Source organism: Elephantulus edwardii, unplaced genomic scaffold (assembly GCF_000299155.1).
Source record: "Elephantulus edwardii isolate Elephantulus edwardi_28Jun2011 unplaced genomic scaffold, EleEdw1.0 scaffold00045, whole genome shotgun sequence".
Taxonomy (NCBI): domain Eukaryota; kingdom Metazoa; phylum Chordata; class Mammalia; order Macroscelidea; family Macroscelididae; genus Elephantulus; species Elephantulus edwardii.
The window spans coordinates 4,669,897-4,693,681 of NW_006399795.1; the positions used below are offsets into that span (position 1 = coordinate 4,669,897).

General features: G+C 49.3%; 1 protein-coding gene across 1 annotated transcript in view; it reads right to left on the reverse strand.

Moving 5' to 3' along the window:
* Positions 1-18,191, reverse strand: part of H6PD (hexose-6-phosphate dehydrogenase (glucose 1-dehydrogenase)) — a 34,655-nt gene extending 16,464 nt beyond the window's left edge. Inside the window, exons 1-2 of the mRNA XM_006885777.1 lie at positions 17,562-18,191; positions 15,962-16,079 (exon numbers count right to left, since the gene is read on the reverse strand). Of these exons, the coding sequence (XP_006885839.1) occupies positions 15,962-16,079; positions 17,562-18,179 (736 nt within the window). The 5' untranslated portion in view covers positions 18,180-18,191. The remainder of the gene's footprint in view (positions 1-15,961; positions 16,080-17,561) is intronic.
* Positions 18,192-23,785: the final 5,594 nt, after the last annotated feature.

Below are 23,785 nucleotides of genomic sequence, written 5' to 3' on the forward strand. Positions count from 1 at the left end.
TTCAATATGGATTACATTTCAACAGCAATAAGACACAAATCCTCGTAACTGGACCAATAGGCAACATGACGACAGAAGGAGAGAAAATCAAAGTGGTTAACAATTTCATTTCGCTTGGATCCACAATCAACACTCTTGGTAACAGCTGTCAAGAAAGAAAAATATGTGTTGCAATGTGGAAGTTGGCTGTCAGGGACCTCTCCAAAGTCCTAAAGATCAATTATGTCAATTTGACGATTAAGATGCATCTGATTCAAGCCACAATCTTTTCAATTACTAGTTAGCCATCAGAAAGTTGGACAATAGCTAAGGATGACAGTAGAAGAATCAATGCCTTTAAACTGTGATATTGGAGAAAAGTATTGAATATTCCATAGACTTAAAACAAACAAGGATATCTTGGAGAACATGTATTGCAATTATCAATCTAGAACAGGGTATACACTAAAGATTAAATGATGCCAGTGGGGAAAGAAAAGAATAGGGGGGAAAATAGAGAAACTTGGTTAAGGTATAAAATAAGGGTTTGCTTTAACATTCTAAGACGTTAACTGCAACAATCAATAGTAATAAATATCTATGAAGGTTTATTAGAAAAAATGAATGTGATTTGTAAACTTAAACTAAAAAAAATCCATTGAGAACCCTCCGAAGTACAGTTCTGTTCTACACACATCTGTTGATGTTGTAGGCGCCATCAAGCGGACGACAACTCACAGCCACCCTTTAGCTCTGAACCCCGTCCTGTCTGCGTCATTCTTACCATCTCAGATACAATCGAGTCCCCTGTTCCAGTCGTTACATCATCTTGGTGAGGATCTTCCTCTCTTTCCTGACCCCCCCCCCCATCTTTCTCAGCATGATGTCTTTTTCCAAGGACTGGCCCTTCCTGGCAACTTGCCCAAAGTATGTGACACACAGAGTCGGCATAAATTTTAATCAACTCCGAAAGAGTTTAGTTCTGACTAAACAATTGTCTGTCAGCATGTTAAGCCTGGGGCACAGCTGAGCAACTCACACACCAGAGGCTTTCAGAACCAGAGCAGAGTGAAGAGCTACCTGAGGTGGGACTTTGACCTAGACCCTGAAATAAGTCCAGGTCAAAGATCAGGGGCTCCAATACCTACTGCAGCCAGTGAAAGTAAGAGAATAGAGTGACTGCCACAGGTGTGCTCCTCGGTATGCACACTACAGCCATAATGTGGTGTTATCTTAGAGGAACAAGGCCTCAGTGTGGTCAAATCTTCCTATTTTTTCAGAATGTAAAAATGTGAATTACTACGTGCAATCTCCTGTGTTGGTTTATTGGGTTTGTTTTGTGTGGGTTGTTGTTTTTTTTTTAATGTGGAAAAATAATCGTGTGCGTTTAAAAGTGTACATAGGGGCTGAAATGTTTGGGCCGCGTGCTAAGCCAGGTGAACAGTGTGAGTCAGAGGGCAGAAGCAGGCAGCATGCACGGCTCAGAGGGCAGTGGGGAGCCAGGCCTGGCAGAAGCGGCCAGTCTGTGACTCAGAACAGCAGAAATCCAGAACAGATGGAAAGGGCCTTGAGAGCTCAAAGTTCTTGGCCTCAAACAGGTAAATATAGATCCCATATGACCCAGCAATTCCACTCCCAGGTCGATACCCAAGAAAAATGAGAACATATGTGCACCCAAGCATTTGTGCACAAATGTTCATAGCGGCAAAACTCCTAACAGCTAGAAGTACAAACAACACCCATGTCCATCCATCACCTGCTAAGTCGATAAATAAAATGTAATATATATGTGATTTATAAGCTGAGCTGTGATCCCAAAGGTATGTGGGTTCAAATTCACCAGTTGCCTCTGGAAACCCGCTTGAGGGATGGTCAGCTATGAGTCAGTTCTGACTCAATGGTACGCACCACTTCCAATGAACAGCATATCCACATGATAGAATATCACCTGGCAATGAAAAGGAACAAAGCACAGATAGATGCTACACTATGGATGAAATGTAAAAGCAGTGAAAGAAGGACCAGGCATCGGGGTGGGGGTAAGACTGAGAAAAACTGGATGAAATATGTTTACGGCATTGAAGTCTATGGGGAAGAGAATCGTTTATAAGTATTATATTTTAGGGCATTATGTTTATCGTAGGAGTACGCAATGAGGGTTGCAGAGTGGATTATATTTGGGGTTGGGGTGGGATTGGGGGAGGTGTGGGGGGGATTGTGTACCAATGAGGGAGTTTTTCTTTTGCTTTTCAGGGAGAGGAGCAAATGGGGGGGGGGGGGGGGGGGGGTGTGTGTGTGTGTGTGTGTGTGAGGTGGGGTGGGCAGGGAGAAGGGTGCAACAATGAATGAATGGAATTCCAAAATCTCTGTAGATGTTCATTGAAATGAAAAATAAATAAATTTTTAAAAAAAGAAGGACCACACACCGTGTGACTGCATTTATGTGAAATGTCCACACAGGTAAATCCATAGAAACAGAAAATACATTAGTGGTTGTTAGGTGTTGAGGAGGGCGGTGGTGGTGGTGGCAGGACAGGGAGGATGCTGCTGGGTTGTCTGCATTGTGATAAAAGTGTTCTAAAAGTGACCACGGTTGTGATCAGCTATCTAGGGTGCAATCCTCTGTTTCTCCTTGACTGGAACAAAGAAGAATGAGTCAAGGTGTGTATAGGAACTATTAGTATTAGTCCCAAGGACTGCAAGGACACCCAAAACCTCCACCTCCATGGCTCTCAGACCAGATGATGCCCAGTGACCACTGCTGATCTCACTAGAAGGGTCATAGAAGATGTTGAATGGAGTGGAGAGGTGGGGAAATGTGCCCCAAAAAGCAAAGTCATAAACAATGTCCAGGCTTGCTGCTCTGACAGATGATGGCCCATTGTCATCCTTCAAGTGTGGAATTAAACTCATCCCTGTGGGTCAACTTTCCACCAAAAAATACACAGGCCTATAAGGGGAACAAAACACCAGGGAGGTACTCACTCCTTAAGACATCAACCACAGATCCATTTGATTAAGGATACAGCTCAGAAGGCAGATCAAGACAGAAGGATTAATGGAAACAAGAATCATAGAGGTGAAATAGGAAGAGTGTGGCTACAATGTGGGGATTGAAATTGATGTCATAAAACAAAATGTGCAGTGACCTAGTGGCAAGAAGCTGCACTGCAATCCCAGAGGTACGCAGTTCAAACCCACCAGATGCTCTGCTGAAGAAGGAGGGGCAATCTCCTCCTGTAACAGTCAGATCCGATTTGATGGTACACACGCACAAAATAATAAAATTAATTTTTTACATGTGCATACATTTGCATATTTGCATCGTTGACTGGAAGAGCAATTTGCTCTGTAAATTTTCATTCAAATCACAGTGAAAACAAAAGAAAAATGATTGTAAGTGGACAGACAATTCTGTGGATATATTAAAACCCATTGAATTGTGCATGTTAGGTGAGCTCTACAGTATTTGAATTATATCACCATAAAACTGTTTTACAAAGAACATTCTCAAGCAGGGAAGTGGAGCCCTGAGAGGCGCTGCGGGAGGATGAGGCTGATGGCGCACTCAGCATGATAAACCGATGGAGGGGGAAGCAGTAATGGGACCAAGCTGCAGCCTGCACTGCAGTGGGGGAAGTCACAGAGCAGGAGCACAGAGAGCAGTGGAAATGCAGACAGCACTCAGCAGATGAATGGAAACAGCCATGTACAGCTCCTCCAGCTTCCTGAAGGACCCCGGGATCAGACCCTGAAGCAGGCTATCTGTGCACAGTCTGCTCCCACAACCTACCAGCCCTGTCGTCACCTTGGACAAGGTAGAAAACACCGCGCCTAAAACAAGACTCGTCCTACAACTGTCCTTGTGGGGTGATTGTGAGGATGGTGAGCTGATTTCTACACAGGGCTGGGAAAAGCACAAAGAGTTCAAGGAAACACTGGTCAGGAGGCCTGGTGGTCCAAACCATTAAAGCCTAGAAAACTCTTATGAGGCAGTTTGGTCTCAGTCACTTGAGATTGCTATGGGCCCAAACTCAATGGCACTTAACAAATTGTATTATCATAGGGGCCCTGAGAGAAGGTATACCAACAGGGACGCTGCCACTAGGGGGAGCGAGAGAAGAAACAGGGGTGGCCATTTAGTGAGGAAAATGCACTAGAGGCTTCGGTTCTGAGTCTGATGGGACACAGGCATCCAGTGGGCTTTCCAGAAGGTGGGGGTGGGGGTTGGGGTGGAGAACACAGGACCAGGACTGAGGGAAGTTGAAGGCTGAAGCACCGGGGTCCACCAGCCCTAAAACACCATCAATGGTGATGACCCTTTTATTTCATAAACACAAGGCAGAAAAGGGCTACCAATTACCAATGGCTAGACAGGCCCAACTTTAGATATGTTCCAAGACGACCCAAGGCATGTGTCAGAATCAACAAATTACGAGAGATTTCAGTGTAGGAAGAAGATGGGTAAGGCTTTGGAGAAGATGAATTTTTGATGGCAAGCCCAGGGAAAGCAGTCCTTAAAAGCCCTGTTAGCTACTTATTATTCATTAGCTTAACAAATCCCTCAGTGGTCCTTTGCCTATTTTTATCCCGTCTCTGTCCGTGAGTAGAATGCAATTCCGTCGCTTTCCTACCCGCTGCGCAGAAGAGGGCTTCCTTTATTCCTTCATTTCAAGCTTCAGGGGTGTGCCCGTCCATGTTTAACACAGTCTATAGATTTATGTACGTGGATCCTTTTCTGTTAACCCTCGCTTTTCAGAGCTTAAGTGCAGAGACCAGACCCAGCCGAGCGCCCCCCAGCAGCGACTGCCAAATGTGGACACACAGGTGAGGGGAGAGACCAAGCCTCCTGGTGAAGTACAGCCTTGGTGTTGCAGTGGTAAAGCACTCACCTCCTAACTGACAGGTCAGAGGTTCAAATGCACCAGATGCTCCGATGGCGAGTTATGGCAATCGGCGCCCATAAAGTTAATAGCCTCAGACATCCTAAGGCACAGTTCCAGCCTCCATTGTCCCCTGGTGATGCTTTGTGTGTTCATTTTTTTTCTAGTTAACTCAGTACAATCAAGCATCCATTAACACCTATAGTACATGTGGTGAAAGAGCACACAATACGATTTAAACATTGGAAGAACACTGCCATATTACACTCTGGTCTTGTTTTTTGTTGTTCTGAGGTGTTTTTAGGTCTTTCCAACAAGTGTTGGGCCCCAGCTGTTGCTGCTGCTGTTGTGAGGAGTCGTCAAGTTTTACTCATAACGAGCCTTTGAACAACAGATCTGGACTCTGGCCTAGCCTGTGCCCTGAGCAGTGACTGTGAAGGGAGGATTTGCTTTCTATGTTCGGGCTTCAATCCACTCCTCCACAGCTGATGCAGGGGGCTCTGGTGGCCTAGTGGTAAGGAATCAGTGCTGTCAAGCCAAAGACACACTGAATCTGCCAGCTGTTCCGCAGAAGGAAGATGTGCACTCAATATCTGTATGAGTTACTGTCTCTGAAAACTCACTAGAGGGCCATCTATGAGTCAGTTCTGGCACACTGGTGCACAACGACATAGCTGATAGAGGTCCCTCTCCAATTATCAGACTCATTAGTCTTGTAGCTTTCAGTGGAGCTAAACCTTCAACAGGGAGCTCTGTTGGCCTAGTGGTGAGAAGCTGCGCTGCAGTCCTAAAGACATGTGGTTTGAATCCACCAGCTGTTCCAGGAGAGAAGGCTGGGCATTCTCCTTCTGTGCCATTCACTGCCTTTAAAAACCTGCTGGAGGGTCAGCTCTGAGTTTGTTCTGACTTGACAGCACACAACAACTACCACAGCAATCCTTCCACAGCTCGGGGAACTTTTTCTTTGTTTTTGAGGATCATCATGGTTGTCAAGTGTGATGTGCCTAAATCACAAGTATTCACTGGTTTTCCCCTTTGTGATAGCAGCCTAATGCTTCACTTTCAAACCGGTAACTTCCATGTGTCTCTTGCTGGTATCATCACTAGTGCTGGTTTGCTGCACTGGGAAGCCATGGTGCACTTGCTGGTAATCATTTTAAATGGATATCAGAGAGAGAAAGTAGGTGGTTGTTGCTGTGGTGTTGTTATGTGCCGTCGAGTCGTTTGCAACTCATAGCGACCCTATGTACAACAGCCGTAAACCCTGCTCTATCCCATGCCAATCACACTGCCTCTGACACACCCATCCTGATTACCCCAGTCACTGAATCAATCCACCTCATAGAGGGTCTTTCCCTCCTGTGCTGTCCCTCTACTCTACCCAGCATGATGTCCCTCTCTAAAGACCTGTCTCTCCTTACAACATGTCCAAAGTATGTCAGACGAAGCCCCAGAATCTTTGCCTCCAAGGAGTTGCTTGGCTTAATCCTCTCCAGGTTGAATCTGTTTGTTTTCTTGACAGTCCATGGTGCATTCAATACTCTTCTCCAGCACCACAGCTCAAAGGCATCAATTCTCCTTCTAGCCTCCCTAGTCATTCATTATCCAACTCTCTGATGCATAACAAGTGATTGCAAAGACCATGGCCTGTATCAGGCGCACCTTAGTCTCCAGAGAGACACCGTTGCTCTTGAGTACTTTAGAGAGGTCCCTAACAGCAGACTTTCCCATCACAATACGTTTTTTGATTTCCTGGCTGCTGGTGTCAAGATTGTTGACCGTGGAGCCGAGCAAATTGAAGCTGTGAACAATCTCAATCTGTTCGCCATCCATCCTGATGCTACTGATTGGTCCAGTGGTGAGAATCTTTGTCTCTTGACATTGAGCCTCAGTCCACACTGAAGGCTGCAGTCCTTGACCCTCTGCAGCAAGTGCATGAGGTCCTCCTCAGTTTCAGCAAGCAGGGTTGTATCATCTGCATAACACAGATTGTTACTAGATCTTCCACCAATCCTGATGCCACACCTCTCCTCATAGAGCCCAGCCTCTCGGATAATCTGCTCTGCATACAGGTTGAAAAGGTATGGGGACAGGCTATATGGTGCCACTGTTGTAGAATGAGGCTGGCATTGGGGTGGGGGTAAGACTGAGAAAAACTGGATGAAATATGTTTACGGCATTGAAGTCTATGGGGGAGAGAATAGTCTAAAAGTATTATATTTTAGGGCATTATTTTTATGGTAGGAGTACACAATGAGGGTTGCAGAGTGGATTATATTTGGGGTTGGGGGTGGGGTTGGGGGATGTGCGGGGGGGACTGTGTACCAATGAGGGAGTTTTTCTTTTGCTTTTCAAGGAGAGGAGCAAACGGGGGGGGGGGGGGGGGGTGGGCGGGGAGAAGGGTGCAACAATGAATGCATGGAATTCCAAAATCTCTGTAGATGTTCATTGAAATGAAAAATAAACAAACTAAATTAAAAAAAAAAGAAACAGTAACTTTTCTGGATAGAAAGTATACTAGAGTACCTACCTAAGCCAGTAACATAGTTGCTTGTACACTTGGCAATAAAATTGCTTTGCATACAAGCAGCAATAGATAGATAAACAGACAGTTAGATGGGTTACATGTGAGAAGCTGGTATATTTGCTACACTTCATTCTCTAGTCCAGATTTCTGAACTCTATTATGTTGCATTCCTAACAAAAAGATTGCCTCTCTGGTCCTTTGAATCCATCAGCTCCACAGTAAAAAGACAGTCTTCTCCAGTTAAGATCTGCAGTCTTGGAAAACCAGTGGAGGGTTTTTATGAGTTTGACCTGACTCAGTGATAATGCATTTGAGTTTTATTGTATGTCAGCTGTTGCATGTGAGTTAATTTTTCTGAAAAGAATCTATACTGATTCTAGTATAGTGTATTCTCCATTGCAAATAGAGAGCTAAAGCCCATCAGTGTATTCACACAGAGAGGGGAAAGGACAATCAGATTGCACACTGAGTAAGACCATACCCCATATATTTGATCCTATCCCATTCAAGTCCAAAATTAACCCAACATCATTAAGAAGGGGAGCGCCACGTCATGCTCCTCCTCAAAAGCTCAGTGGGTCGCATCCTATGGAAGGGAGAAAAGTGGTGTTCAAAAAACATCTAAAGAAACCCAAACTTACTGTCACTAAGTTCCAATTCATGTTTTTGTTGTTGTTGTTGTTGTTGTTGTTGTTGTTGTTTTTAGGTGCTGACAAGTCTATGACCCACAATGACCAAATGAACAACAGATCGGAATCTCGCCCTCTCCTGTGCCATCCTCATAATTTCTTCCACCCTCAAGCTCACTGTTGTATGGGGTCAATCATCTCGTTGAGGGTCTTCTCTTTTGATGATCCTCTACTTTGCCAAGAATGGTATCATCTTCTAAGAACAACATGCCCTTCTAACAATAAGCCCAAAGTATGTGAGATGATGTTTCACCAACCTTGTCTCCAAGAAGCACTGTGGTTGCACTTCCTCCAAGATACAATTGTTTGTTAACTTTTGGCAACCTATAATATACTCAACACTCTTCACCAACACCACAATTCAAAGGCATCCACCCTTCTAGGGTTTTCCTTACCCATTGCCCAACACATGCATTTGTTTTTGTTGTTGTTGTTAGGTGTCGTTGAGTTGAGCACAACTCATAGTGATCCTATGAACAAAAGATCTGAACCCTGTTCTATCCTGTTCCATCCTCACTCTCCCTGACACAGAAGAGCCACTGCAACAGTCATCACATCAATCCACCTGGTTGAGGGGCTTTCTCTCCTTTGCTGACCCCCAACCCTTCCCAGCATCATGTCCTTCTCCAAAGAATAGCCCCTCCTAGCAACATACCCAAAGTATATGAGGTGAAGCCTTCTCATTCTTGCCTCCAAAGAGCACTCTGGCTGCACCCTCCACCCTCTCCAAGACATATCTGTTTGTTCTCTTGGCCATCCATGGGGTGTTCAGAGCTCTTCTCCTGTCATCTTTATTCAGTGCTCTTTTACTGTCATCCTTATTGATTGTCCAAGTCTCAGATGCATAGCAAGTGATCAGAAAGACTATGGCCTGAATCAGATGCACCTTAGTCCTCAAACTGACATCATCATTCCTCAGTAATTTGGAAAGCTCCCTAACTGAAGATTTTCCCAGTGCAATGCATCTCCTTATTTCCTGACTGCTGATACCAACAGTGTTAATCATGGACCCAAGCAAGGTGAAGTTGTTGACAGTTTCAAACTCCAACTGAAATTATCACAGTTTGAGTAGGGCACCACTAATGAGTAGAACTGCCCCCTTGGGTTTCCAAGGTTATAAATCTGTATAGAAGTAGTCTACCTCAGTGGCTTTCCCTCAGAGCAGCTAGTTGGTGGATTAGAATACTGACCTATTGGTTAACAGACAAATGCTTTAACCCCTATACCATGGTGAGTACTTTAAAGAGCCTAGTAAATTCATTAAATCAAAGGAAACAGTATTGTCCAACGCAAAGTTAAAGGAATATGGTTATATAAACACACTGCCACTACTTTTTCTTCCCAGTCTGATAACACAAAGTGGACTGCGGGAGGGGAGGGAGGGGAAAAGAGGAAAAATAACCTTTCTGCAAACTTTCATTAAAGTCACGATTTTTTTAAATAGAAGTCTGGTAAGATGTAACAACAAATTTACAGTAGTTTTTAATCTGATGGTCTAATAAATTCACTACAGGAGTGTACTTAAAGGAAAAAATATCCTTTCAAAGAAATCATAAGGAAAATGTTCTAAATTACATAGTGGTGGTAGATGTTCAACTTAGTGATGATATTAAAGTCTATGAAGAGGAACTGTTTCAAAGGGTAGATTTAATAATAGTTTAATTCAATCTCAATTTTGTTTAAAAGCTCATAAAGTACTGCTTAACAAAAACTATAATAATATCTAATAACAGAATATATTTGAGGGTATGACTGAATGAATAGAAATTATAGCTTGTCAATAATTAGAAATTTAAGTATGTAGGTTGTTTGTTGTTTTTAGGTACCACAGAGTCAAGTATGACCAATAGCAACTGTATGAACAACAGATCTGAACCCGGCTCTATCCTGCACCATCCTCATACTTCCTGACACATAAGAGCCCACTGCGGCAGTCACCATGTCAATCCACCTGGTAGAGGGTCTTCCTCTCCTTCACCTACCCTCCACCTTTCTGAGCATCATGTCTCTCTCCTAGCAACATGCCTGAAGTAGAGCACTCTGGCTGCACCCTCTCCAAGACATATCTGTTTGTTCTTTTGGCAGTCCACAGGGTGATTAGCACTGTTCTCCAGCACCACAGGTCAAAGGCATCAATTATTCTGCCATCCTTATTCATTGTCCAGCTCTCAGATGCACAGCCAGTAATCGGAAAGACCACAGCCTGAATCAGATGCACGTTAAATATAAATAAGTATGTATACAAGTATTATGCATGCATGTGCGTGTATACAAAATAATATTAGGTGAAGTATGGACCTAAATGAATGCTACAGAAAGAATGTAGGTCTTTAAGTAATCAGTGTAAGCCACACAGAGAAGTCACAGGGAGCTCAGTGAGTTTATGTCACGGACTGAATTTTGACAACTCCCTCCAAATGTACGCATGTAATGATATAATATAAAAGCTACATAATAATCCCCCATGTCCTGAAAAATCAATTAGTCATAAGAGTGTCAAAGTTTGAACGTGTTCTCTCTCTCTTCTCTCTCCTCCTCTTCCTCCTCTTCTGCTCTCTCTCCCTCTCTCTCTCCCCCCTCCTTCTTTCCCCCCTCCCCTTCTCCCTCTCTTTCATTGCCATTGATTCCATTCTGACTCATAGCTGACCCTCCAGTAGGTTTCCAAGGCGGCTGTAAATCGCAAAGGAGGAAACTGCCCCTCTTTCTCCTGCAGAGCAGCTGGTAGGTTCAAACCACCGGAGAAGCTTGGCCTTGGACTTAGCAGTGCAACTCTCTAGGGACCATGCCACCAGAGCTCCCCAATTCCATCACAGCTCTGATCTGATGCGAGGGAAGCTTGCCTAAGGTGTGGCCTGGAACACCTTGTCTTTTCCTAAGAGTTAAAAAGGGAGGAAAGTGAGCCAAGTAGAAGGGATTTCAGTAACCAAGAAACAATAGGTAGGAGTGGAACGTGAGCTTTTGGACATGGGCTCCTGTGCAGAGGAACCCTTGATGCTGAGAAGACCAGAACACATGGAGAGGTCCAAAAGAACATGTGGCCTACAGATGCTGAAGGCAGCAAGGGCTTTCCTCCACCACCGGCAGAGAGGAAACTAGCCTTCCCCCAACGCTGGCACCCTGTATCTTAACTCTGGTCTTGTAGATGCTAAGACAGTGAAATCCTGTTCATTAGAGCCATCTACTTTTGGTATCTCTGATATAACAGGATGAGATAATAAGATAGATTGGAAGAACACTGCCTCTTTCTTTCTCTCTTGAAAACTTGGAAGGAGAACAACATTGCCATTTGTGAAGCATTTCTGTGTACATTATCTGATTTGATCCTTAAAATCACTCCAGGAGAGAGAGAACGAGAGTCGTCATCACTTATAGGGGCTGTGCTGAAGGTCACAACCCTCACAAATGGGACCAGAAGCTCCCACCCCAGGTACGCACAATGTGAAAGACATGTTTTCCCAGCAAAAACACATTGAGGGGGAAAGCTACAACTAAACGGAAACCAACCATCAGCTGCATTCCTTACCAACACCTTCTGGGATGACTAAAAATAAAAGAGATGAGAATGAGGAGAGCGCTGGTGGGGGCTGGTCAGGCTCCCCGAGGCCAGGTGGGCAGCTGTGCCAGGCTACCCTTGCAGACAGGGTGCAGATGGGGGTAGGAGGAGGCGGGCAGTGAGCGTGGGCCAGAGGGCCCTCTGGTTGTGGCCAGCAGTAAATTATACTGCTCGGTCCTCTGGCCCACAGACAGCAGGCATCACAATCCTTTCCCCAGAGCCACATGGGACCCTCCTAAATAGGGACACCTCATCAGCTACAGGCAGTCTCCCTCCTTCCCAGAGGGGAAATCAAGGCAGGAGAAGATGGTTTCTGCGTACACAGTGGGAGGAAGGCTGTGTGCTGGGAACTAGCCAGGTTGGGAGGCCAGAGTGTGTGGTGGCAGGATGCTTGGGTTCAGGGACCACAGTCCCCATTACTCTCAGGAGACATGGCAGCCTGGCGTGAGCTGAATCTAGCCCCCTGATGGCACAGTGTCTCTGGTCTGCACAACAGTTCGCGGTGAACATGACAGGGACCTGTCCAGGCCGTGACCCAGCCAAGGTCACTCCTAAGGTCCATGGTGTCCAGGGCACCCAGGATGTCTGTGGCTCAGGGGCTCACTGGTGCGGGCCCTCCTCCAAAGAGCACCTCAGGTCAGACTGAGAGACAGCTGAGCACCTGCAGCGGGTGAAGGATGGCGTCTCCCTTTCCTCCTCCCCCCCCCCCGGCCCTCCCCCTCTGCCTGTGCAGCAGCCTCCACTCTGCAGCAAACTCCTCTGGGCCAGAGGCTGCGGCAGGGAAAAAACCCTCACACACACCACGTGGAGGAGGGAGAGGGAAGGCACCTCTACCCCTGTGACTTGTGTGAGGGGGTGGGGAGGATGTCCGGATGACCTTGAAGCTCAGAGTCCCTTACTCAGGGCCTGCAGCATGGCTGGGTCGGGACAACTCCACTGGCCAGGCCCCACATGCTGCCTCTGCCTTTTCCAGCTCTCAGGATGGTGGTCAAGGCTGCCACCAAGGCTGGGTCGCCCAGGTGCCAGTTCCTGCCCAGGGGTGGGCTGGGCTGCACACCTGCAGCAGGAAGAAGGACAGCGGGGATCCACCAGAGTGGCAGGTGGGGCAGAGCTGGGAGAGGGGCAAAGGTCTGTGGACTGTGCACTCTCAATCCTGCCTGGGAGACTGGCTAGCCACAGGCTGTCCCACTGCAGCAGTCCTGGCCACCCAGATAGCACCCAATGCCAGCAAGACATCATGCCCCTGCCGTGCTGGCCTAGGGTTCATGGCTGCAGCCCCACATCTCTCCCCTCCTCTCTCCAGCCCGACCTCAGAGCCTGTGAGGGACCCGGGGGCGGGGGCAGAGGTCTAGAGCAGAACCAGACATTAAGGATCTAGGCTGGGCAATCAGAGAGCCCTCAGTCACCATGACTGCAAGTCCAGGGTGTATCTTTCTGGTTCCCAAGACCAAGGAGCCAGAAAGAGAGTGAGAACTCCCAGTGTTGCTAAAGGACCTTATGTCCAGGGGTCCCCTGGCTGTGGGAGTGAACACAGCAGAGGGACAACATCCTCTGCTGTCACCTGTTTGGGCAGCCAGGAGAGCAGGACCCTAGGTCAGTGGGCATTCTGCTGGTCCTCTAAGCCAATGGTAGCGAGTTGCACTAGCAAATGAGCTGACCCCAGCCATCTATCGGCTACCTCTGGGCTAAGGGCTCAGCTGAGCTAAGTGGAAACTATTCTGCTCAGAGGACCAGAAGCTGTGTGATTCCCTCAGAACTATACCCACAGGCCAAGGCAGGTTGGTGGCATGGTGCAGCCTGAAATCTGGACCTAAGAAATGACCGGCCCAGACTGCTGTGCAGTTGTTCCTACAAGGCCCTCTCCCGTCAGGCTTGCCTGGACCCGCAGACCCACCAGGCCTCCTCCTGTCTTGTCTCCTATTTTCTTTTCTCCAAAACCCAAAGGCACTTTAGCTGGGAGAAGCAAACCTTCAGTCTGCTGAGCTCCTGGCTCCAAGGGACTCCTGCTTTGAGGTAGAGGGAGGGTAAGAAATGGCAGGCAGGGGTGACAACTCTCCAAGCCAGGGTGGCCACGGGAAGAAGCTGCGGAGAGGAGGCAGGCAAGGAACCCCTCCCTGCCTGTGACCTGCCAGAGTCACCCAGCGAGGGGCACGAGCACTGACAGTGCGCCCACAGTAGCAGGCAGGCCATGCCACCCTCCCACCTGCTCAGGCTCTCCTCAGCGGATTCGCAGCTCACCTCTCTGCAGAGGAAGCAAGGGCAAACCAGAACACACTCCTGCCAAACCACCAGAGTGCCCAGCACACGCCTGGCTGAGCCCTTGCTGAGGAGCCGTGGTGGGAATTCTCAGGACCCCCACAGGCTTAGAGTGGTGCACGGGGACCCCTTGTCTGATACGGGTTCCAGGGTGGAGACACAGCTCCTCCACAGGCAAGTTCTATGCAGCCTGGTCAAAAGTCCTGCCTGCTTGTCCCCAACTTCTCACAGCATTCATTTCAGGTTCCATAACCTAGGCACTGGGAGGCAGAGCTGGGTCTCACACTTCTCAGTACAGCCACAGTCCCATACAAAGCTTCCAGCACTAAACACCCCCAAGGAGGAAAAGAGAGAAAGCTGGAGAGAATAATCACGAGAAGAAGAGGGGGGAAAACCAAGGTAAAGCATAAAGAGAAAGATACATCCTCCATTCCTCTGCTCTCAGGCCCGAGGATGGGGACTGCCTCCTTTCTAGTCACAGGTACATGGTGGCCTCTGATCCCCCTCCTCCAGCAGCAGAGAGTGACCCCAGGGCTTGTGAGCAACCACAGGGCTTGTGGGACACTCTGCTGCTCTCTGCTGCCCAGGATGATGGTGCAGAGCTGGGCACCAGAGCCAGCCTGCCCGCCTCCGAACAGGCTCCACCACTCGGTGCCAACAGGACCCTGGGCAGGCTCCCAATCCTGTTCAGAGGTGCTAATAATAGTACCTACCGCAGACATTGTTAGGGGCCTTAAATACACAACAGGAAGCTGGTTTTGTTTCTGTTGGGTAAGAACCTATGCTGTGGATGTCTGCAGTTGGTGCTCAAAGAATATGATGGAAGCAAAGAAGGCAGGAGCCCCAAGGGGCTTCATTCACCATCACCCTCTACACAACCTGCTCATCTCACAGGGTGGAGGCAGGGTCCAGGGAGGGCAGGGCCATGCCGAGGTGACCAGGCCTCACACAGGGCCTCTGACATGGGTCATCACTGTCCCCTCGCCATTCATCTAGCACATGCATGCTCTGTGCTGGAGAGGGGGCTGTCCCAGAGCCCAACCTGGTGGAGGAACAGTCTAAATAGCAGAAGGCAAGTCAGCAACAGCGGCCGAGCTGGGAGAAGTTTCTGGAATCACTTGTGAGTTGCACGGGAGTGACCTACGTCAAAATGGTTAGCAAAAGTCTCCCCTAGAGGGTGACAGCTGAGCTGAGACAGGGATGGAAGATGAGGAGGGATCAGTAGCAGGGTGCCCCATGTGTGAAGAGCAAAAGATTGTGAAGCAACAGCCGAGAGCCCAGGTAACAATGCAGACTATGACCTGAGAGGTGCTGGCAAGCAGGGCCTCAGGGGATTAAGAGCATCAGGGCGCTGAAAATTAGTATGTTCTCAAGATATTACCTCCTTGGGGTCCCCGGGAGCCCACAACAGTCTCAAAGCCCACACGACAGTACGCCACCATTCTCAGGCCCATCCGTGGCTGGCCCCAATCTGACCAGCTCAAAAATCTCCTCAGGCCTCCCTCCTCCCCTCTGACTTTCCTGGGGCCTCCTCAGTGGCCCTCAGAGGTTCCTGTTTTCCTCTTTTTTTGACCCTACCTCAGTCCTTCCTTCTCCTCCCTGAGCTCCCCTCCAGCTCTGATGGTCTTCATTACTCTCAGGACAATCTCTATTCATAGCCAGTGCTTATGGTGATTGTGCCAAGTTCTCATAAACTGGATAGTATGCTCGCAAGGGTGGCTGGACCTCAGGCTCTGGCGATGGTCCCTTGCATTCTACACAGTCCCCAACGGAGAGTGGTTAGCCAGAAACACGATATGCTCGAGGCATCTGGGGCTTGAGGTACCTGCTAATCTGTGGGGAGCGGTCTCACTCGGGGTTCACCGGGTGAAATCGTGCATAGGCAGTTGGTGGGAAGACGCAGTTGGACCTGTGTGTACCTTGCTCATAGAGTAATCCGACCTTGGCCCCAAAGCTGGGCACACAACCAGCCCCAGTAGGAGGCCACACACCATCAGAAAATGGGCTCCAAGAAAGGTGTACAGATGCCCCCCACATGCCCCAGCCTGGAGGAGGGCTGGGACCCCTCACACACCTTCTGCATCCACTGTCTCCTTCATGATGATCTCTACCCGCTCTACGTGGTGTCGGCTCCAGAGATGGTCCAGGGCCTTGCGGTTCTGGTCTCGGAAGGGCAGGATCTGGGCCACGGCCTGTCGGGAAAGGAGACTGACTGTGCTCGAGACTCATATCGGGGTGAAGAAGGCCTCTCACTCCACAGGACCCCCAGCTTTGCTAGTTCCTGACTGGAGGACAAGGTAGGATCTGGAGTAGGTGTTCAAGGGCCTCATAGCTTCACCAGCCAAGAAAGTCTCCAGAAGATCTTATGTGACCTCCACAGGGTCCAAACTCAAAAACCTATTGCTGTGAGTCAGAATAGACTCACAGGTGACCCTCCACTGGGTTTCCAAGGTGGTGAATCTCACGGGAGGAGATTGCCTGTCTTGCTCCCAAAAACCCACTTTCTATCTTGCCAAGAAATCAAAACATTTGGAAATGTTTTTTCCATTAATATCAACTTTTCATAAAATGAAGATGTTTTAAAATCAACAACGCAGCCAGGAAACCTTCCAGTTGAGAACATTCAGTCCTCTTCTTCCTTTTGCCTTAAATGCACAGAAACCTCCTCAGGACAAGCACGGGTCTGAGAGCTGACATTAGGGAGCCATTGCTGTGGGCTCTTACAGGTGGGAAATGTCTCAGTTCTGGGTTATTACCTGCGCCCCATGTGAGCTGCATTCACCACGTAAGCAGGCACCGGGCCTGGGAAGCCTTACACTGACATATTAGAAGGCAGGTGTGTATTATCACTGCTGTACAATGGGCAGGAACATGAACTCGAGAGCTTGGTAAAGTTCAAATGAGAACCCAGACCGAAGGCTACCAGCCAGGGCTGACTCCAGGTCTCCTGGTGGACTAGCACAGATGCCTTCCTCTACTGTCTACCCCATGGCCCTGCAATCAGCAGCCAGCTCAGGCCCAGAGGGCTGGGACTTTGCTCTCTGCCAGGGCTTTGGAGAAGAGGCCATGCAGGGTCTCCAAGGGCTGGGCTGGCATAAACTGGGGGTGAGAGCACTGTTGATGTGCTGATTCAGGAAGTCAGTCCCAGGCTCCTGCTATACGACTTGGCTGATAAGCATGGTCTTAGGGACCCACTTGCCCTGCATGGTTTTAAGACCTTGTCACCTGGATTTTGGCTCAAAACAGGAATCGGGGGGAGGGAAAAAAACAAACCCAAAATGAGCAGACAGGTGCTGGACAAGAAAACTAATTCTAATTCCCACTGCACATGTAACCAGAAGCGGCTCCAGACCCCAGAGTTCTGGAGCCATATCTCTGCAGAGGATGCCCGGCAACCCTGACTAATCAGAAACCAGAGCCCAGAACCTGGTGAGGGACCAAGGAGGGCTGGGAGGCCCAGAAGAACACAGCTTCTGTTAGCAAGGCTGGACATGAGCACATGGACCAGGCGCCCTGCCCTTGCTGCTCACGGCCTTCCCTCTGTCCTCTCAGTGCCCACCACCCTCAAGACCATGACACACTCAGGTTTCACAGTCTCCTCGGGGCTCTCTGTGGGGTCTACCTGCAGCCACCTCCCCCCAATCAAGGCAGGCCCCTCCCTGGCAGAAGCTCACCTGCTTGCCAAGGTAATGGTCCACTCGGTACATCTCCTCCTCCTGGAAAAAGCTCCCAAGTTCCGTGGCCAGCTGCTGGGCTGAGCTGTGGTCATGGCCAAAGGGTTTCTCAAGGACAACCCGCAGCCAGGCACCTGGGCCCGGGCGACAGCTGCTATTGATGTTGCGGGCAATGTCTGCATAGGCGAAGGGTGGCACCGAGAAATAGAAGATCCTTCCAGCCTCTCGGAGGCCCTCCTGCTGGATGTGTGCCTCAATGTCCCTGCTCAGAGCCTGATAGTCCTCAGGCGTCTTCAGCTGGCGGTACTGGCTCAGCTGCAGGAACTGGTCCTTGAGCTCAGCGCAGTGGCTGGCGGCCATGTCCTGGGGGCAGGAGAGGGTCTCCAGGGCCTTGTCCATGAGCTGCTGGCCCTGTGTGGGGGCGGTGAGCGCAGCCCCGTGGAAGCTGAAGCTGTGGCCCTTCCCAGCCTCATCCAGGTAGAGCTGGAACAGCCCCTGCCATAAGTACTTTCTGGCCAGGTCCCCAGTTGCTCCCAGCAGGATTATGGAGACATGCCCCTGGAGCTCCTGGGCCTGCAGGCAGCCCAGAAGGGCCATGCAAGCTGCCAGCGCGAGCATCTTCCGAATGCCTGGGTGCCTATGAGTGCAGGGAGAGACAGACAAGGAACAAGGAAGGATCAGACTCGGTTCAGGTGGCGGCACTGGGGAAACAAACATAGTTCTAGGGTATCAAACATTTCCTGCCTGGCAAGACACAGCCATGAGTTTCTTAGGAAAACGCTATAGCCCCACAGTTGCCCTCCCTCTCTCACTGCCCCACATCCTGCCCTCAGCTGCTTGGCTGTGCCAAGACGCCAGGGGGTGGGGAGCCTTCCTGCACACAGGGACCGTGCCTGCAATGGCTGTGGGCCACCCGCTACACACAAACCCTTTTGCTCCCGGGAACATGGAAGGCGGCACAAGCCACCAGGCAGGCCCATGACGCCACTCGGGGCCTGAGGTTAGAGTTGTTCACTTTATGACCAAGGCCGGATCTACCCACAAGCAGAGGTGGCCTGGGCCACGGGGAACTCGTGGGGGGCCAGGAAGTTATCAGCCCTTAGCTGGCTGCTTGGACTGAGAAGATATGATCCCCTCCTCTAGCTTCTCTGCTTTTCCCATGTCCTCTGGACCCCTGGTACATGAGCAGCACAGCCATTAAGGACACAGACCCTAGAGCCTGCCTGCTTGAGCCTGAATCCACATTCAACCCCTCAATAGCTGACACTGAAGAAGTTATTTACCCTCTCTGTTCTTCAGTTTCCTCCACTGAATTGGGGGACTAGTATTCTATCACCAATTCAACTCAACTCATTGCTGAGGAGTCAGAATAAATTCCTAGCTCACCTTCCAGCGAGGGGGGTTTCAGAGGCTGTATACTGTGTGGGAGGAGACTGCCTGTCTTCCTTTCGCAGAGCAGCTGGAGGATTCGAATCAATAGGCACCACCTTTGGCTGCAACACAATACCCTACAGACTACATCACCAGAGTATTTGCATCACGGTTGGTGTATGTGGTTGAATCAACGACCACTCATAGCAACCCTATGCACCACACGTCAGAACCCTGCCCTAGCCTGTGTCATCCTCACTGTCTCTAACACACGTGAGCCATTGTTACAGCTACTGTGTCAATCCACCTTGTTTAGGGTCTTCCTCTCTTTCTCTACCTTTTACAGCATGATGTGCTTTTCTAGACTGGTCCCTTCTGAAGGAGCTGTGGTGGTACAGTCCATAGGGAGTGCACTGCTGCCCCATGATGACGCCTCTCTAGTGGTTCAAATCCACCATCGGCTCCAAGAGAGAAGGAACTGACTCCTAGCTGGCTCTCCAGCAGATTTTTGGAGGCACAGGAGGAGACTGCCTATTTTTCTCCTGCAGAGCAGCTGGTGGATTCAAACCACATGCCTTTATGTTGGTAGTGCAACTCCTTACCTCTAGGACATCAGAGCTACCTAAACATTTGTTGTTGCTGCTGTTGTTGTTGTTGTGCACCATCAAGTCGGAATTGACCCATAGCTGACCCTCCGCTAGGTTTTCAGAGGCAAATCACACAGGAGAAGATTGCCCATCCTTCTCCAACAGAGCAGTTGGTGGCCTTGAACCGCATGCCTTTGGGACTACAGCACAGCTTCTTGGCACTAGACCACCAGAAAACATTGTATAGTGGTAGTTATTCTTACAGAATCAACAGGAGCGGCAAACACCGTGCCATATAATGCAGGGTGGTGTGTGTCCAACAGTGAACTAAGAACACATGTGCATTCAATCTTAATGACCCATAGGGGGTTCTATCATGCCCCTTTTTGCAGACAGAGGTTCAGGTAAGAGAGCAAGGCCTGACACTAGGCTCCCTGGCTGCACAGCCAAGTGGGCGGAAGTTGGTGCCCTGGCCTCTTCAGGGCAAGGCTGGCACCCTGTGGTGGTTCTTCCAAGCCTGAAGCAGCTGACAGGTGTGAGAGGCGAGAGTCTTAGGGCTCATCACAAACGCACCCGAGGGTGTTTTTTCTGGCTTCACTCTCTGGCTGAGGTTGTGTCGCTTAATGGACTCAACTCTTACGTCACGTCTTCCAGCCAGTTCTCCAATTTCCCACCATGGCTGGTACACTGAGAGAAAGGTAGAAGTAAAGTATCCCAGGTCAGCAGCACCGACCATCGGAGACAGATGGGAAATGGACGCCTGCTGGGGGCTGGAGTCGGAGCAAGGAACTGAGATGATGATGGATTCAGCACTTACCTTTTGTACCATCCAGGGTTAGAGAGTTAGAAAAATTGAGTTTTAAAGAGAGAAAGTGATTCTCAAAGAGTCCTGCATGAACTGCCAGCTTCCCCTCCCATTCCCCCCTTCTCCTCTAGAGGGAGCCAAGTCTACCCCTTAATTCTAATGTTAGACTCCTGCACCTCTCCCCTTCACTTCTTAGCTCTTTGAGATAAGAGACCCCAAGACGGCCCCCATTAGTGGCCAAACTCCGATGAGAACGCAGCACCAGTGCTGGTGCCCGGGGCTGTCACACACTCTTCCCATCAATTGGCTCAAGGGACCACACTCTACATGATCCTGCTAATCTTCAACCTCATGATCCCTCCATCTGCATTCACCCCCAAATCCATAGCCAGGCTACAAGACCACTCCTCACTCCTCACTCCCCGCCCTTGGCCCTGCCAGCGTTTCTTCTTCACTTCTTCTTCTGCACTCACCCCTGTCTAGAGGGAAGGGAAAGCTGCAAGGTCAGTGCGGGAGAGGCAGAAACCTGAAGCCGAGAGAACAGCCTGGTGAAGGAGGAGCCGCCAGCTGGCTGGCGCCTGAGCAATTCTGCCAGCCAGGGCCCTAGACCAGGCCTGTACGAGGAGCGCAGGAAGCTCAGAGCCCTGGGCAGGCAAGTGGGAGAGCTCCGGAGGCCAGCACCCTATTCCACCCCAGAAGACTGCAGCTCTGCATGATGGATGGCCGCCCAGCCTGAAGTGACTCAGGGCCTCAACCAGATCCAGTTCTGACCCTGAATTCTGTTTCAGTCTTCCCAGCTCAGCCTGTTCCGTGTTCACCTCCCTGATCTCCCACTTACATTCCCCAATACAAACAAGAGAGCCAGGCATTGCCACACAGTTGTTTACTATATAGTTGCTAACTAACTAGAAGAAAACAGCTCTTTCCCGAGCTTGTGTGGGTAATGTGGAGACTTAATTTTTTTTTAATTACCATACTTTTTATCGTGGTTGTTGTACCATGTACCATGGATGTGGAATGGATTCACAGCTGACCTTCTAGTGGGTTTTCAGAAACAGTTAATCACATGGGAGGAGACCGCCCATCTTTCTCGTGCTGAACAGCTGGCGTACTTTAGGACTGACAGTGCACCTCCTTACCACTAAGCAACCCTTCACATGCATTCCAAAGCCCTGGGGAGCTTTAGAAAATACAGGCTTGAGGTAGAAATGGGGACAGGCCAAAGATGATGCTTCGAGTAGCAGACTCGTGAGTTTTGAGCAACGAAGTCCTGAGCCAAGGCTTTCCAGCAGAAGAGGGTATCAGGATGTATTAGAGGGTTTTTCTTGTATAAAAGCACACACATCTGGTCTCCTACTTTCTTCATCAGGACAATAAAGCTGATTCAGTATGTCCAGGACAGCTCCAAAGAAGGGTATTTCAAAAGAGCCATGAATGATCTGGGTTTCTTATTTCCTGTGCAAAACCTGGATGCAAACTACTGACTTCATCTCACGTGCTTTGGCCATGTCATTAGGAGGGGCCAGTCCTGCGGAGAAGACGTCATGATGGGAAGGGTAGCGGGTCAGCAAGAGAGAGGACAACTCTCACCAAGATGAGCTGTTAACAATGGGCTCCGGCACGATTGTGAGGACGGCGGCGCAGGATAGAGAAGGTCCAGCTCCGTCTCACAGGGGAGTTGTCGGCACCTAACAGCAACTGCCAGCAGTTCAATCCCTGATGTTTACCGAGCCTGCTGTGGGCCAGGCTCTGCATCGAGTGTTTCAGATGTGTGGTCTCAAAGCTCCCTCACAACAGTCGGAGCTGATTCCCACTCTACAGATGAGTAACCTGGAGCTCAAGCAGACTGCCATGTCACAATATCGCTAGGCTCCACAACTTCCTTAGTCAAGCAGGACACGTGTGTTTGGGTCAGAGCTGAGGTCAAGGTCACTCCCTGGCTGTATGACTTCATTAAGTCAGCTAATTGATTTGAGTTCCTGTTTCCTCATCTATGAAGTTGGCTTTAAACCACCAACCTCAGTGAGCAGCTGTGAAGAACTATGATCCAAGTGACAAAAGGCTGGACAAATGTTAATTAAGCTAATGAAAAAAGTGTCTCCTGGTCCCCACGAGTGGCATAATGCTCCCACTGCTGTGAAAAACAACACAACTTCTTTACCTTCCAGGCGCTGAGCTGAGAATCAAACCGGGTATGTGTGTAACACACCTCAAGGCCAGTTCTTATACGCTGCCCTGGGGCGACCTTCCCCATGCCCAGACAGGAAACAGACAGGCCCAGAGAAGCCCAATTAAGTCAGAGTCAGGAAAAGCATCCCAGTTCCTGGACCAGGGATGATGTAACATCCATCTGTGGTCAAAACCCTCCTCTCTCATGCTTCAAACCTTCCATCCTTGAAGGTGAGTCCCCACAGCCCTGCTCCCTCCTGCCTCCAAGTCTGCTCACTCCTGACAACCCCACAGGACAGAGCAGAGCTGCACCACAGGGCTTTCCTAACTGTCATTTTTACAAAAGCCGATAAGCAGGCTTTCCTTATGCAGCACTGCGAGGTGGGTTTGAGGTATGTGGTGTCAAAAGGTTTATTGTTTAAAATGTCTTACCTAGGCAATGATTAACTATTTGTGTTTCTTGTATAAAGTATTTCTTAGTACAAGTATTTCTTGTATTGAGAAGAGAGAATTAGAGTGGGATACAAGCCCTGTTCTTATATGGGCTTATATGGGACCTCCATGGTAGCTCCCTCTTTTTGGGACACCCTTTTTCCAGCTACACTGCAATTGGGAATCTACAACGCTCACCAGTCTCTGCAAAACCGGCCTGGGTACCTACAGTCCTGTAAGTCATTCCCCTGCTGGGCCTGAGTCTATGGGAGACCTTCCAGTGAGCCACCGACCCAAGGAGCACAGAAGAATTAGGGAACCGAATGAAGTAAACCATGGAGTTATACAGCAGATCAAATATTTGGGACACTGTTGACTCTGCACTTCTTGTAACTTGTCTATGACTAATCTCGGCAGAGCGAATTATAAACACAAGGCACCAACCTTTAGGTTAGTAACCTCACCGCTGTCAGGTCAGTTCCAGCTCACAGACACCTTCCACGGGTTCCTGAGACTGTAAATCGTTACGGGAGAAGATTGCAACCTTTCCTCTCACAGAGCGGCTGGTGGATTTGAACTGCCACAGATGCTTAGCCCTTGGGCTAGCCATGTAATTCACTCCAGACTACACCCCCAGAGCTCCTTTTGAGGTTTGATTCTCACTCTCATTGTCATTGAACCAGAGCTGACTCATAGCTGACATCAAGGTCACAGATCACAAGGAGGAGGCCCACCCTTGGGCCTCTGGGTCAGCAGTGCAACTCCCGGTGGAAAACACCACCAGAGCTCCCTTGTGAGTTAACGGTCACACCATTTGTACCAGGCAGGAATGGCCTGTGAGATAAAACTTTGAAAAGCAC